The 15,814-nt window shown below is 36.7% G+C and overlaps 2 protein-coding genes and 2 long non-coding RNA genes across 5 annotated transcripts; 3 read left to right on the top strand and 1 right to left on the bottom strand.

The window, feature by feature from the left end:
- Positions 1-1,040: 1,040 nt before the first annotated feature.
- Positions 1,041-2,365, top strand: LOC148765709 (uncharacterized). The gene is made up of 3 exons (XM_088812312.1): positions 1,041-1,308; positions 1,503-1,640; positions 1,791-2,365. The coding sequence occupies exons 1-3, from the start codon at positions 1,041-1,043 to the stop codon at positions 2,363-2,365; spliced, it is 981 nt and encodes a 326-aa protein (XP_088668438.1).
- A 1,565-nt stretch (positions 2,366-3,930) lies between these two features.
- Positions 3,931-4,945, top strand: LOC148765708 (uncharacterized). The gene is made up of 2 exons (XR_016035169.1): positions 3,931-4,531; positions 4,746-4,945. It is a non-coding gene; the product is annotated as an uncharacterized LOC148765708 (long non-coding RNA).
- Positions 4,946-6,247: 1,302 nt separating this feature from the next.
- LOC105966391 (uncharacterized) lies at positions 6,248-9,192 on the bottom strand. The gene has a single exon (XM_012990949.2). It carries the CDS (start codon positions 8,948-8,950, stop codon positions 6,539-6,541), a length of 2,412 nt encoding a protein of 803 aa, XP_012846403.2. The 5' UTR covers positions 8,951-9,192; the 3' UTR covers positions 6,248-6,538.
- A 3,158-nt stretch (positions 9,193-12,350) lies between these two features.
- LOC148765707 (uncharacterized) lies at positions 12,351-13,892 on the top strand. Of its 2 annotated transcripts, XR_016029047.1 has the most exons (3): positions 12,351-12,509; positions 13,165-13,689; positions 13,789-13,892. It is a non-coding gene; the product is annotated as an uncharacterized LOC148765707 (long non-coding RNA). The 2 variants fall into 2 exon arrangements; XR_016029046.1 differs by lacking the exon at positions 12,351-12,509 and having other exon boundaries at positions 13,045-13,689.
- The last annotated feature ends 1,922 nt before the right edge of the window (positions 13,893-15,814 follow it).

Below are 15,814 nucleotides of genomic sequence, written 5' to 3'. Positions count from 1 at the left end.
ATGTAATTTTCTTTTTCCTTGAATTTCTTAACAAACAAATCCTCCCAACCGCCTTGAACTTCACTTACATCGTCCTTATCCCTAAGATAAAACATCCCGAAATAATTAGTGACTATAGGCCCATTAGCCTATGTAACGTGATTTAAAAATTTGGGTCTAAGGTGATCGCGAATAGACTGAAAATTGTGTTACATGAAATTATATCCCCTACATAGTCGTCTTTTGTCCCTAATAGGCTTATTACTGATAATGTCCTTGTGGCCATTTCATTAAAAGTAACTTGAGTAACAGCATGAATTACATGGCTATTAAATTAGATATTATTAAAGCCTATGATCGAGTTGAATGGACATTCTTGACTAAAATTCTTATTCGCCTTGGCATTCCTTTGGTTTTTGTTGATCTCATTATGATGTGCCTTTCAACTGTCTCTTACGCTTTTCTTTTCAGTGGCAAACAGTTTGGATCGGTCAAACTGTCACGAGGGCTTCATCAAGGCGATTCACTCTCTCCTTATTTGTTCATCTGTTGTGTGGAGGCATTAATTGCGATGGTTCACGGGGTAGTGAATGATGGCAGGTTGCACAGTGTGAAAGTAGAGCCATCGGCTCCGACAATTTCCAACCTATGCTTTGCGGACGATACATTGTTCTTCTGTGAAGCAATGATAGAGGATGCAACAACGCTGCGAACTATTCTTGACAAATATGCGGCGACATCGGGACAAAAACTTAACATTGAGAAATTCACCATGGCTTTCAGCACCGCCACGCCACAAGCTATACGAAACCATATCCACAATATCCTTGGCTTTATGGTGGTGGACAATCACGACAAATACTTGGGTATGCCGGCCTCGATGGGGAGAACCAAGAAAGAAGATTTCAGCTATTTACGGGACCGCGTATGGACTTGAGCGAATGGATGGGGTGAAAAGTTGCTATCGAGGGCTGGAAAAGAGGTGCTTATTAAATCTATTCTCCAACCAATACCGACGTATGTTATGAGTTGTTTTGCACTGCCCCTCGGTCTTATTGATGATGTCGAATCTATTATTCAACGCTACTGGTGGAGTAATGACTCGTCTCGTAGTATATCTTGGGTGGCATGGAAGGCTATGTTTCAACTTGGCCTTACTAGCCAAACAAGCATGGCGTATCACTACTTGCCCGGATTTACTCTTAACGAAAGTTCTCAAAGCCAAATATTTTCCACACTGCGACTTCTTTGATGCGGAACTGGGATCTCGACCATCAGCTACATGGAGGAGTATACTACTAGCACGTCCGTACCTTATGAAGGGGATCCGTATGCGTATTGGTGATGGGAGTAGCACATCGATTTGGAGTGATAGTTGGTTGGTGAACGATGACAGCCGTCGCATCCTCACGCACCGGCCGATTGACAATCCCTTCCCGGACAAAGTGGCGGACATCATCGATCTCACGACACACTCATGGAATACCTTGATTATATTATTAATGATGTTTTTTGGCCGGTAGACAAGGACCGTATCTTGGCGGTGCCCATTGGGAGTAGCCTAGCTGGAGATAAGATGATTTGGCACTTCACCTCACATGGAAAATTCACAGTCAGATCGTGTTATCGCTTATTCTTGATTCTCTGCAATTCGGGAATGGGTAGCAGGCCTGAACTCACGTTTCGTCGAGTGGCACCTCTAGTATGAATCGGACAGTGCTTTGGAATATTGATATCCCACCGAAAGTTCGTATATTTCTTTGGAGAGCTTGCCTTAATATTCTTCCCGCAAATGTTGAAATGTATCGTAGAAAGATTGCTATTAACCCACGCTGTCCCAAATGCAATGCGGTTGAGGATTCTATGGCATGTTATTCGTAAGTGTTGTGAAATGGAAAACTTATGGTCTAAACATCCGTTCTCGGACCCCATGCCGGCTAAACTCCAGAATTTTAGTGACTGGCTGTTACATGCAATGAACAGGCTTCCTAAAGAGACTCTACAGCTGGCGGCGATCGTGATGTGGCAAGCATGGAATAATCGGAACGAGGAAATTCATGGAGGAAAATACCTTACGGCAGAGGACATTCTCAGTGGCAGCTCCTCATTTCTCTCTCGTTACATGGAGACTTACCTAACGGGGAATCTTCCCAGATATGCGAATCATCCAACCATCTGGCAACCCCCTCCGTTCGGCACGTTTAAGATTAACTTCGATGCAGCTTTTCCGGGAGGTGCTAACTTTTACACGGTGGTTGTGGTCGTTCGAGACTGGCGCGGAGATTGTAAATGGTGGAGTGTTGAGCGAGTGGCTGGACGACCCACACCCGCCGGCGGTGAAGCGCAAGCAAACCATGCATGCATTACGGAAAGCTTTGCTCAATAATATGATCGTTTTTCCCCAAAAAAAAAAAAAAGAAAGATACATATAATTATTTCAAAATTTTTATTTTAATTACATTATTATTATTATTTTAGGCTAGTTGTCCTATTGACAATCAAAATTTTGTATTTTGAATTATTAGTGTCTTGTATATTTGTAGTGCTAAAAATTGGTTATTTCTCGACATCATTTACGTGCCCTGGAAAATTCGAGTGTGGACGTCAGAAAAGAAAGAACAAGCAAAAAAAATAAAAAAAAATCACATGATTTCTTTTGTTGAAACACATTAAGTGATATGCAAATGTAATTCTCTTGTCAAAGGCTGTTTGTTAGTATTTTAATGTTGCGGTTTAAAAAAAAAAGTCGATTATATATATGCGATGGTTTGTTAGATATTTGATAATCGTTTTTCTTTTTACTGCACTGGTTATGGCTTGATTATCAAGTTAGGTTTTCCTTTCGTTGATTCGTCCATGCGTTGCACGTAGAATTTCTTAAAAAAAATGAGCGTACGGATTTGGTCTCATGAGGCTCTCAAGCTCGGGTTAAGAAGGGCAAGAGATAAAGTCTCCCTCTTTAAACTCAATAATTTACACGAGTTTTTATTGACATTTCTCTATATTTTATGTTCGAAATTTGTTGATCGCATGTATATATCTTTGCTATATATCGTATATTAAACAAAAACGATATGCCGAATAGTTTAGGTAATATGTTTTAGTTTCTAAAAATCGTTTTAGTTTGCGTTAATGGCCTATATAATTTTGCACGTGTCAAAAACTTTCATTCTTGCCGAATAAGAATTAGTTTTATTGGATTTGGATTTTCTCATAATAAAAATATATTTACCTGAATTTATTCTTCAATATTGAAGCTCGCACGTGTCTCTTATAGTTCGCACTTATCATTCGAAATCGAAATTTGTCATCCACGTGTTTATTCGATTTAATTTATCTAAACCTCGAGGTTATTTATTACTTAAATCGGCTCTATTCGAGCTAAGTTTTGTTTGCAGCCCGCTTATTTATTAGAGCTCGATGTTAATAAGTTCTCCCTCATTAAAATTATGCGATCTAACATTTACTTGCACCTCGTCGTCTATCTAGTAGAGTTCGATATTTATCAGCTCGTCATTATTGGAATTTACTCAATCTAACCTTTTCTTTGCGGTTCACAAGCTCGGTGTTAATAAGCCGTTTTTATTAGAATTATTTGAATTGATCTGTTTTTTTCAGCTCGCATATCTATTACAGCTCGGTATTATGATGAGCTCGTCATTATTGGAATTATTCGAGATAACCTTTAGAGCGCGGTATTAATGAGCTCGATATAATTAAAATTTATTCAAACTAATTTTTCTTTGCAGGTCACTTATCTATAAGAGATCGGTATCAATGTGTTCGTTATTTTTAGAATTATTTGAACTAACCACTTACTCGCAGCTTCATAATCTATTGGAGTTCGGTGTTTATTTGAATTTAGAGTAAAAAGCAGTTTGCCCCCTAAACTAGGGGCCGTTTTGCACTTTACCCCCCAAACAAAAAAAATTTGCACGTTTTTACCTGAACTCATTAATTCGTTGCACGGTGCTCCCTAAACTAATTTTTCCGGCAATTTTGACCGGAATACTGAAACATGTGCATTGCACGTGATATTTGCAGGGATAAATTTGTCCATTCACATACATCCTATATTTTAAATATAAATTAATCGTTTAAATAAATTAAATAAATGTATTAAGACTTAATTGGATATTCATTTTTATATGCGCAAAAAATCGAACACCAGAAAGATATCAGGCAAGTACAAATGGCGGCCACAAATTGCCTTCACCTTCCCGCCATGGCAACTTCACACACCCAACCAGGAGCTTCGCTGCAGTCACCCGCTCCTCTCTCACAGACCAATCCCAGTCCCCCTCCTCCGTCGCCGCCAAGCGCCACCTCCTCCGCCTCGTCTCCGATCAGGACCACGACATCAAAACCCAAGCCGACCCCCAAAAGCTCTCCCAAATAGTCGAAGCAATCGATTCCCTAGCCGCCGTCGGCCGCGGCACCGTCACCACCGACAGATCTCTGTCGGCCACGTGGCGGTTGCTCTGGACCACGGAGAAGGAGCAGCTCTTCATCGTGAAGAACGCGTCGTTTTTTTGGCTCGATGAGCTCAAGAGTACGCCTTTTTCTTCTTCTCTCAATTTCATTTGTGCGCTCAATTGTTCGTCGATTTTGCTCAATTGTTCGTCGATTTTGCTCAATTGTTCATTGATTTTGCTCTGTTGTTCGTCGATTTTGCTCTGTTGCTCGTCGATTTTGCTCTGTTGCTCGTCGATTTTGCTCTGTTGCTTGTCGATTTTGCTTAATTGTTCGTCGATTTTGCTCTACAGCTCGAATCCGGGCTATTTCCTGGAGGATTCGGAAGTGGTTTGCAGGGAAGGATGATAGCTTCTTTTTCCTTTATTTATTTATTCTTTTTTTTTTCTTTTTTTTTTCTTTTTTTTTATATTTATTTGTATTTAATATTAAAGATGCAAGTGAAGGGACAAATTTATCCCTCAAAATCTCACGTGCAAAGCACATGTTTTAACTTTCCGGTTAAAATTGCCGGAAAATTGAGTTTAGGGGGCACCGTGCAACGAATTAATGAGTTTAGGTAAAAACGTGCAAATTTTTTTTGTTTGGGGGGTAAAGTGCAAATCGACCCTTAGTTTAGGGGGCAAACTGCTTTTTACTCTTATGGAGCTGGCATCAAATTATAAAGGGTAAATTACAATCACCCCCTTGAGGTATGGGAAAATTATGAAACCCCCTTCTTGTTTGGATAATTACAACCACCCATCAACTCCTCAAATTTAGTGGAATCTTCGAAATTATATGGAATATTATCACTTTTGTACCCGTTTTATCCCATTCGAACTCTACATTTTGAAGCAAGATGATCATAATATGTGTTTTTTGGCTTGTATATATCAGATTGTGGTGCATCAGAAACTATATTTTTACACAAAACGAGTACAAACTAGAGCACAATCCACGAAATCTAGATGATTATGTTGAATTTGACACCATAAGGGTGGAGGTGTAAGAAAAAATCATAGTTGAGGAGGTAGATGTAATTATCCAAACAAGAGGGATTTTTTCGTAAATTGACTATACCTCAAGGGGGTGTTTGTAATTTACCCAATTATAAAAGAAAAATACGAAGGTGAAAATTACCAAAACACCTAGTGCCGTTCGATCTTGTACATCATGGAACATATCTCCATAGATCTATACATAATAACACAGATACGTGTGTGCAAATGTATTAAGGGGTGGGCATCGGGTCGGGTAATTGGTGTAATTCAGGTCGGGAATCGGGGAGTGATTTAAGGTATCCGATACTGACCCCAAAAAAATCGGTTCGGGGTTTTCTTATGACGATTATGCAAACCTAATGTGTTTACTCAATCACCAAAGGCTCACTTTCACCATCAATTTACGCCTTCCCCACATCCGAATTCGCACCAACTTTCACATCGCATCAAGAATTTTACCTTTCCAATCAAACACATTTCGTATTCTTAAAGAACATATTATTTACCGAATATAAGAAACTGGCTGCAGAAGTTTCTAAGACAGTAGTGCTTCCTTCAAGTTCATGAAATACTTACAGAACAATAAATCGAAAACAAACGCTCTGCATATATATACAAGAGCGGTTTTGAAGATTTATAATGTACCACGGAATTCTACCCAAAAAAAAAAAAAAAACCGGGGATTGGGTATATAGGATACTCGCACCCGATTGCACATGCCTAATGTATATATATGCAAGTTTACGTGCTTTCCAACCTTCTAAAGATGCATCATCGACAGCCTGCTATACTTGCAGATCAGAATTCACATATTGGCAGAAGAAATTATGTAAATACAATTGAAAAAAAAAACACGGCAAACGAAATTAATCCCGTCTCAAGCTTAAACCCAAAATGTAAAAAGTGATGTTTCTAAAATCCCAAAAAACAAAACAAAGACCACTGGAAATCGACACCACCAGGTTTGTAGATAATATTCAAAAGCATAAATCCAGCACCAAATTCGCGCTACCCGAGAATATACTAACTGACAATTTATATCACAACTAACAACAGTCAACCTTAATTTTTCTATTTAGATCAAAAGGTAAAAGGTTACCAAATTACTCAGTCGGTAGAGGTGGTTCGGCAATTACAGGCACTTTTTCTTCAGTTTCTTCAATCGGGACGACACTTTCTTCAACTTCAGGCGCTAGTTCAACAGGCTGTGGCGTAATTTGTAAAGGTTCCTCAACTTTAGGCAATTCTTCTTCACTCTTCGGTAATTTACGTTTTGCATACATTTCAATAAGCCCTTTACCGTTAGCCTCAATACCCGCCAACCTCTTATCGAGAAGATCAACTTTTTCTGCAAACCCATTAAACTGATCAAGAAAAGGAACTCCCAATTCCTTCACCTTCTGTTCAAGAATCAAGCAACTCATCTTATACTCCTCCTCTTTCTTCTTCCGAAGCCTCTCGATTTCCGCGCCGGTCAACATAAGACCGCCCCCAGATTCGACATCCTTGTATGTCGGTTCTTCAGGCAGCCGAGCCCTTTCCTTGTACTCCGCAAACGACTTCGAAATGTCCTTCAACGCCTTGCGATAACCTTCCAAAACACCCCCCATCATATATATTTCCCGTTCAAGGCGGTAAATTTCCCCATCCTTCTTCTGCGTCTCTTCGAATCTGGCCTTGTGCAAATCCGCTATCACGGAATCCCGTTTGTGCACTTCCTCGAGCAGGACCTGTTGGCTCATATTGGACCGGGCAAGATTCTGCTCCTTCTCCTCGTAGAACATCCTAGCTCTTTCGGTCATTTGCTGGATTTGCTCCATGCACATACCGAAATCGACCGGCTTGTTATTATTATTATTGTTATTATGGTCCCACAAAGAATCACCGAGCCTCAATCTTTTATTGCTGTCGTTATGCGGGATATGATTGTCGTGCCCAATCACCCTCTTGCCCATGTCGTTGAAGAAAGACGGGGTCGAAGCAATGTGCTGAACATCATTCACTAAAGAAGGATTGTAGAGCTGATTCTGCGATGCGAAGCCCATATGGGTAGCTTCCATTGTTTGAAGTAGATTCCCAGTGAATCCATCTTCGTCGGTTGGGAAACCGTGAAACTGGTTTTCAGGTTCCTCCTCGTTTTCCTCCTCACCAGTCTCTTCCTCCTCGGTGCTCGCATAATCTCCCGCCTTTTCTGCATTACACCGCTGCATGAAATGCTCTCCCATATTGTTTTTCCCATGCATAAGCCATGGTTCTTGATCCTCCTCCTCCTCCACTTCGTCAATTTCCTCGTCTTTTTCCGCATCCACCATTTCGGCATCTTTCAATTCATCTTCATTCTCACTATCCTGCCCGAGTGTGAGCTCAGTGCTCGGTCCCTCCATCGCACAATCATTCGTTTCAAGACTCAGATTAACTGCATCGTCGTCTTCTTCTTCTTCTTGCTCTTCTTCTTCGTCTTCTTCTTTGGACTCTGCATTCAATTCAACATCTACAAAAGCAGGCTCCTCGATAAAGAACTTTTCGCCCCGCTGGAACTTCATCAAGTGCTGCAAATGCGAAGCGTAGTAACAATCCGTCAACTGATCGCCTTTCTTCAACTCCTTCTCGACCATGAACCAAAACAACCCAGCCCAATCAACCTTCTCCGGGTGCCCATCCTTTATCACCTTCAGCCATTCAATCACCTCGTTCGGCATCATCCACATATCCTCGTGCAGAAGAACCCAATCGGAAACAAACTCAACAACAAACCCTATCGACTCACCCGATAGAGGCTCCCAATCCGAGTCAACTTCCACCACACCCGCTTTGCCCTTCTCCTTCTTGATAGGCAACTTCAACGCACGAGCCAAGTCGGCTCGATTGACATTGATACGGCAATCCTTGACGTAGCTAACCCGCGGATTCACACCGTAGCTAGCAACCAACCGCGCAATCAAGTCGGCCCTTACGTCCCTGTCGAAAGTTATGTGAACAAAGTCCCACAAGCCAAGCCTCTTCAGAAGCTTCTCGTGCTTGGCGAAATCGAGAATCTTGTTCGCTAGAAAGGGGATAGGGTTCAATTTTTTCGACAAAGCTTGGAACTTTTCATCAATGGCTTGCTGTTTCTTGATGCTGGGCTTACCTTTAGCTTTGGCTTTACTTTTACCCTTCTTCCGTTTCTTGGCTCCACCACGCCTAGGGTTTGGGGTGTCGGGGGGTGACGTGAGTGTGACATCAGAAACGGACACGTGGCGTTCAGTGATTGGCATACCTGATGAAATTGCTAGGGTTTCTCGCTCTTGACCTTCGTCTTCCTCTCCTTCTTCGTCGGCTTCCATTTCTTCTTCTTCGGCGGCGCTATTCTCTTCCGGATCGGGAATTGGGTGTGGAGAATGGTTAATTTCTAGGTCGGATTTTGGGGTTTGATTTAGGGTTTCTTTGTTCAGGGAGAGAGAAACTTCAAATACGACGTCGGATTCATTGGATACTTGTTTCTCCAGAGGTTGTTCGGCCGGCAACGAACTGGACATAGCTGTAAACTCTCTCTCCCTCTCCCTCTTTCTCTTTCTCTCTCTCTCTCTCTCTCTCTCTCTCTCTCCTCTCTCTCTCTACAATGAATTGGGACTGTGTTTGAAATACTAGTCCAGTGCCTTCTTTTCCTTTTTTCTCTTCCTATTTTCACCAAAGCAAAAAAGGAAATTATTGTTTTGCAAATTGCGATTTTACCCCTTATGTTCACATATCTTGACAAATAACCCCCTAAACAAAGATAAATACATTTTAACCCAAGGTAATTACTACCCTCTTTAATATATCCAATTGAACAAGTTTTTTCTTTTTTTTTTTCCAATTTTTTTTTTTATTACTCCATCATTATAAAAAGTTTGGGGCCTCGTTAAATACTGCACCTTGAACTAGTTTAAAACTTGCAATATCAAATCCTGCACCTTGATTTCAATAAATTTAAATTGAGAAACAGATATATTTTTCATTTCTTTCTCATGTTATTTTTTTCTTTCTATTTCAGTTGAATGTAGCTTTATTTGAACTAGATACTCTTTTTGCAAAACAACTAAATTAAATAATACTTTCTCGAAAAACTTACTGTAAGTACACCAAAATAGGATTTAGCGGCAATAATTTATGATTTCTAACGGATATATATTGTTAGATGTTATTTAACAGTATCTAACAGTTAACTTTAACCTATGTGCTAGTACTAATAACAAGTTAATTGTAGTTATTTTGTAACGGTTTGAAAATTATTTGTAACCGTTATTATCCATCCAAGAGACATTGTACTTCACGGGTCGTACTAGATCGTACTTAAAATTAATGATCGTGATTATTTACTCAATATTTTTAAGGCATCAGATTCAATTGTTTAGGTCCGATCGGACCCTACAACTCCTATTTATTATTACTCTACCCTTCATTTCATTCATATAACTGAAGTGCGATCAAACTTATCAATATATATATCTGTTAGAACTTTAACCTATGTGTTAGTATTAATAATAAGTTGATTGTAATTTCATAACGGTCGAAAATTATTTGTAACAGTTATTACCCGTTAATAATAAGGCATTTAAGTCTTTCAAGTATTTATTTATTATTACTCTACCCTTCATTTTTTTTATTTAACTTAAGTGCGATCAAAATTATTTGTTGTGAAATTTAATGATGTGATATAAAAATTAAAAAAAAAACACAAAAAAAAAGCATGCAATGAACATAATATATAACGTGGTTCGGATTAGAAGATTCGTACATCCATGGAGCAACGTAATTGATTTACAAGGAAACCTGGAATCCACACGCTATAAACTTATATATCTGCTGCAACTCTCTTGGCAACAGAATCTCAGCATATATTCACGTGAATGGCATGTGATCACGATTGTATGCTTACCTCTTGATCCTTATCAGCTTCTTCAGCTTCAGCTTCAACTTAAACAAAGTTTAACATTATCTACAGAGAAATGACTAATTGAAAAAAAAAAAAAAAAAACTATAGCTGAAGTGTGATCATACTTATATGAACCGAAGATTTTTTTTCTTCTTCTTCTTTTAATTTCTGATAGTTTCTACAATCGTGATTACAATCCTTTAAATTGGGTACTTCTTATAAGTTTAATTTCTATTAGGATTATGCTTTTAGGTATGTCTTGTTATATATAGTAATTTTTCATATTTATTTTACTTCGTGTTAATAGGGTTGTATCGCTTTTATCAGAGTTATGTTTAAGTTTATGTTGGCAGAACAATAAATATTGACTCAGTAACTATAAAAAGCGATAAATCATATCATCATGGTGGAATATAGGCCCAATGGTTTTAGAAGAATCGGAAATGAATATTATACAGTAAAAAAAATTACAAAAATCCACTTGTAAAATCCCGTTGAAGAGCACCGAAAAATTCATCTCACAAAATAATAAATAATCGTTCAAATTCATGCATACCAAAAGCCCTATGACAAGCTATTTGATAAGAGAAATAACTCCTAACTTATGTAGGATAATGAAGCTAATAAATAACTTACTTCTAGTCCAAAACGTAAAGAACAAGAGTATATATATTATCTTGTTCGAGCTCGTCTTCAGTATTACGGCTTCACATCACTTGAGCTCGTCTCTGGCACTTCTCTTCACGTGACTTCGGTTAGGACCAAAGTAAGCTTCATTCCTTTCTTTTTACAAACCGAGTAAAAAAAATTATTTTTTTATAGTTGAGCACAAAAATTACCGCTAGAGCCATAATTTTCTCGCTTGGGAGCGAGCAACTAAAAGTCACTATGCAATTTCAATCTTAATTTTGACCTTCTTAGGTCTTCCAGTTCGAATTATTAGAAAATAGAGGGCATGAATGAAGCTAATCCGACATCCTATATATGGGTGTGATATGATCAACATCGTAGTTCTTCTCAAGTTGATTTTTCTCTTGAGTTTGTACCTTTTACCCATTATTAATCCATTTAAATATAATTATTATGGTTGCGCAATGGATGATCTAGCTGTTGGAGCAAGTAAGTTTCTATCAATTTACCTAAGTTCGAATCACCTTACCAACTGTACGGTCACTAGGTGGAACTTGCCACACATGGGTAGCCTAATGTTATTTACATAATCTACTTAAATTAGTCGATCTCAAGTCAACCATTCTTAGAATTTCTAAAAATATATACACTATCTTATCTTCTTATTAATAAAAGTAAGGTTGTTCTGGTGAAACCCTAGGGTTTTTTTCCCGCTCATTTTATGGCTATATTTGTCATTTAATAATTTTTACTTTTATTTGTTGTCATTTAATTATTTTTTACTTTTATTGTTTATTTCTTACGTTCATTATTTTACTATTTCAATTTTCATTTAATTACTTCTAAATTTTACCATGTCTACTATTTATTGTTGTTTATTGTTTTACCTCTTCTTTCCCATGACCCCCACTTTTCATCTCTCTCCTATGTACTTCATCTCATTCACGGTTATTTTTTCCTTTTTCTTTTTTTTATTTTTTTTTGTTCTTCTTTACAAATCTAGCATCTATATCCATATTCTTCATTTTTGTGTGAAACCCTTTCATTATCTCACAATTTCTTCTTCCCCAAATTTGGCAACCCACCATCCTTATTCGACCACTACCACCGGATCCGGCCAACCCCAACCAACTCCGCCAAAATCTGTGCAAATACTGCCACACATAACTAATCCCACGGCGATTTGCGCTCCACCCACTCCACTTCATCTTCACGGCTCTTCATACTCCGAATTATCCAAATCTTTTCTTCACACCGAATCTATATATCATTCTTCAAGTCAAGTTCTCTTTCTCCAAATTTCTACCCCAAATCTACATCTCTCTAAAATCCTACCCGCCTCTCCTACTTCTTTTCTCATATTTTTCTCCTCAAATCTAACTATGCCAAATCTAACTATGCATACATATCTCATATTATACTTATCTTTATCCACCTCTTCTCTGTACACCCGCCTCTCCTATGTCTTTCTTAAACACCTATTTATATCATTTTCCCACTTATCTGTGGGTATCTTTCTCTTTGCAAAAATTAACTCCATTAGTCAACAGGTAAATTTGTTCATCAACCTACCACCTCTTTATTATTTTTGGAATCTCTTCAATCTCAAATTTTCTGGATTTAATTCGATCCAATAAATTTCATCCATTTTTTCTCAGTTTTGTGTGATTTGTCGAAGCGGGATGAGATGAATGCGTTAATGTTTATATATCTGGAGTTTTCCAAAAATTCTATGTCAGTTTTGTGTGATTTGTCGATTAATCGCAGAAGTAACAGGATATGATGAGTTTGTTAATGTTTATATATCTCGAATTTTCCAAAAACCCTATGTGACATTTAATTTGTTCAATTTTTTTTATTTTTCTCCATTCTAAAAACAATAGGGGCAGAGATTGTTCCACTGCGCTAGATATCATCTCATCTCCATTCGTCGGATAATTTAGATTCAATATTTTTTTAACATTTTTTTGTATTGTTTATTAGAATACAATTCTTTTTTTTAATATTTTTTGCCGGATTAATGTACAATTCCTGTTTCTTTGTCTGATTCTTCTAAAGTATTAGATTAATTCCTTCTTCTTCTTCTTTTTTTTTATAATATTTTTTGTGTTCTTTATCACAATTTAATTCCATTTTTCATATTTTTTTGTGTTCTTTATAATAATTTAATTCTTTTTTGTAATATTTTTTTGTGTTCTTTATCAGAAATAGCAAACATGGTTACGAGCACGTCCTTCATTCACGAAATTGTTTCGGGCAAAAAGACTGATTGGAAAATATTGGTTCGGGTCATACGTCTGTGGTTCGTACCAAATAAGTGGAATCCGAAAGAGAATGCTGGCATCGAAATGGTTTTTATTGACGAGGAGGTGAATGTGCTTTTATATTTTTTATTATGTTTATTTTTTATATATTTATGTTTCGAGTATTCAAAACATAACTATCCGTCTGACATTTATCTCAGGATGTGCGGATTCATGCTAGCATAAAAAAAATGCTCATTCGTAGGTATTAAGAGTTGATAAAAGAAGGCACCAGCTATATTTGTAAAGAATTTCTTTGTGGTTGATTCAAATGGTGGCTTCAGAGCAACAACATATAAGTTTAGACTGAACTTTATGGGATGCACAAAAGTTATCGAAACATCAGTCGATAAGATTCCATCAACCCATTTTCAGTTTGCTGCGTTTGACACAATCAAACAGAACGTGGATGAGAGCTTACTGTTTGGTATGTAACTACTCATATTAGTCTACTAATTTTATATTGATTATATCATTAAATTTTGATATGTTTTCCTTTGACTTGCTAAGGTATTTAATGTTGCAGATATAATTGGCCACGTGGTTGAGAAAGACCCTATAAAGGAGATCAATATAAAAGACAAGGACAAGAAAAGCAAGCTTTTGGAGATTGTCGTCCAAGATTTAGAGTATTTAAAATATAGATCGTTGTGTGATGATCTCTTAATGTTATTCATAATAATTTACTTAATTTTCCGGAAAAATACTATTAGATGCACTTTGTGGGAAGCTTTTGCCGAAACAATGGATGCATATCTTCTCAAAGATGATCACAATGGACCTATTGTGGTCATCCTTCAATTTTTTAGGACCAAGACTTATTTAGGTATTTTTTAACCTCGAACCCTAGATCAGCCATAATTGTTTTATTTTATTTTGTAAGATTATATTGTTGATTATTTCACACCCACATAAAAATTAGGAAAAACGGGTTTATTAAATGCTCTGAATGTGTCAAACTTATTGATCAATCCGGATTTGAAGTAAGTGTTAGACTACAAGGACAAGTAAATATATTTAATTGTTCCAATTACTATTTAATAAACTCGACTATGATTATAAAACTTATTGATAAAAGTAAAGTTGCTCTTTTATTAATAAAGGTAAGGTTGTTCCTGCTAAACCGTATGAAAATTTTCCCACTCATTTGATAGCTATAAATTATAATTGTCATTTATTTAATTAATTAATTTTATTATTTTAATATGTTTAATATAATCAAGTTTAATAAAATCCGTTAAGTATCCAGACTTTTTCACCCCAAATTTACGTATTTTTTCTCACCAAAATTGTCATTTTTACTTAATATTACTTTGATGGAAAAATTATTTAATTGTTTGCAAAAATATTTGGTTCTTATCTTATTAATAAAAGTAAAGTTGTTCCTCATAAACTCTTGAGATTGAATGGCATCATTGATTTACAGTAAATTTACTGAAGCCCGTTATGGGTGATAAAGAAAAAGATTCGTCAAACTTCAACATAAACTGAGATAAGATAAATATACAACCCATATTACATAATAAATATAAAGTTCAATTAATAAATATGGCAAAAAAGGTTTATGGGTGAGGAATTATAATCAATATATATAGCAAAATATCAAAATGAATTGAAACTTCAATTTTATCGTTTACATTGAACTTTACTTTGTATTAATTTTACTTCAATCCCGTGCATCGCACGGGCCAAAAATCTAGTATTATTAACAAAAGAAGGGTCCCTGGAGAAACCCTAAAGAAACTCTAACAACAATTTTTTCCGCCTAACGTAGTATCATATAATCTACTTGTTGGGCTAAATGCCTAACACGCAAGTGCACGTATCGTAAACAAGTAGTCAAAGTGGACTCGTAAGAGTCGGATGTCGATCCCACAGGGAATACTCAAATTATCTAATCCTAAGTACCAAATTCTACCAATTATGATTTTTATCCAGCCTACGCAAAGTTGTCAAATCTAATCAACTAAATAATTAAACTAATTATGAAAGCAAATAAACACGAGAAAATATCAATAAAAACGGACCTAGGATTTTATCTTCCCCCTATGCAAGAATTGCTAACCCAAAACCCCTCAATTATGAAATATATGATTCTTGATTATTAACCTGAGACACTATATTAATTATAACCCGATGTCGCGTGTATTATAATTCTATTATCAAAAACCAAATTACTATATGTCTATGCAATCCGATCATGAATAAAGCATTAAAGCATAAATCTCAACAATGATTACCTAAGGTAAATATATATATGTATGTCTATGATACCACATGCAATTAACAGATTAATCCGGTGAAAACTACTCGAATGTACTTTTACTTACCATCTAATTATCAAAATAACTCTGTCGAGTCAATCCCAATAATCACAGATAAAGCACATAAATTGATCAGGTTCATGCACTAACAATCATAACAAGTAGAAGAAATAATCATAAAATCATAATTGCATAATCTCAAGAAAACGGGTTCACCATCCTCACATAGGGTTCCAACAAAATCCTAGATTAAAAAAACTTAGCTACTCATGTTCTCTACGAAAAACA

Source organism: Erythranthe guttata, chromosome 13 (assembly GCF_056151865.1).
Source record: "Erythranthe guttata isolate IM_541 chromosome 13, IM_541, whole genome shotgun sequence".
NCBI classification, from domain to species: Eukaryota; Viridiplantae; Streptophyta; class Magnoliopsida; order Lamiales; family Phrymaceae; genus Erythranthe; species Erythranthe guttata.
This window is presented reverse-complemented; position numbering and strand designations above follow the sequence as displayed.

Bases quoted from the DNA above. Each gene is read 5' to 3' on its own strand.
- LOC148765709 (XM_088812312.1), top strand. From the start codon at position 1,041: ATGTCGAATCTATTATTCAACGCTACTGGTGGAGTAATGACTCGTCTC. The intron at 1,309-1,502 runs GTATGCGTATTG...TTTGGCCGGTAG, and splicing joins GTACCTTATGAAGGGGATCC to ACAAGGACCGTATCTTGGCG. The intron at 1,641-1,790 runs GTAGCAGGCCTG...AATGTATCGTAG, and splicing joins TCTCTGCAATTCGGGAATGG to AAAGATTGCTATTAACCCAC.
- LOC105966391 (XM_012990949.2), bottom strand. From the start codon at position 8,950: ATGTCCAGTTCGTTGCCGGCCGAACAACCTCTGGAGAAACAAGTATCC.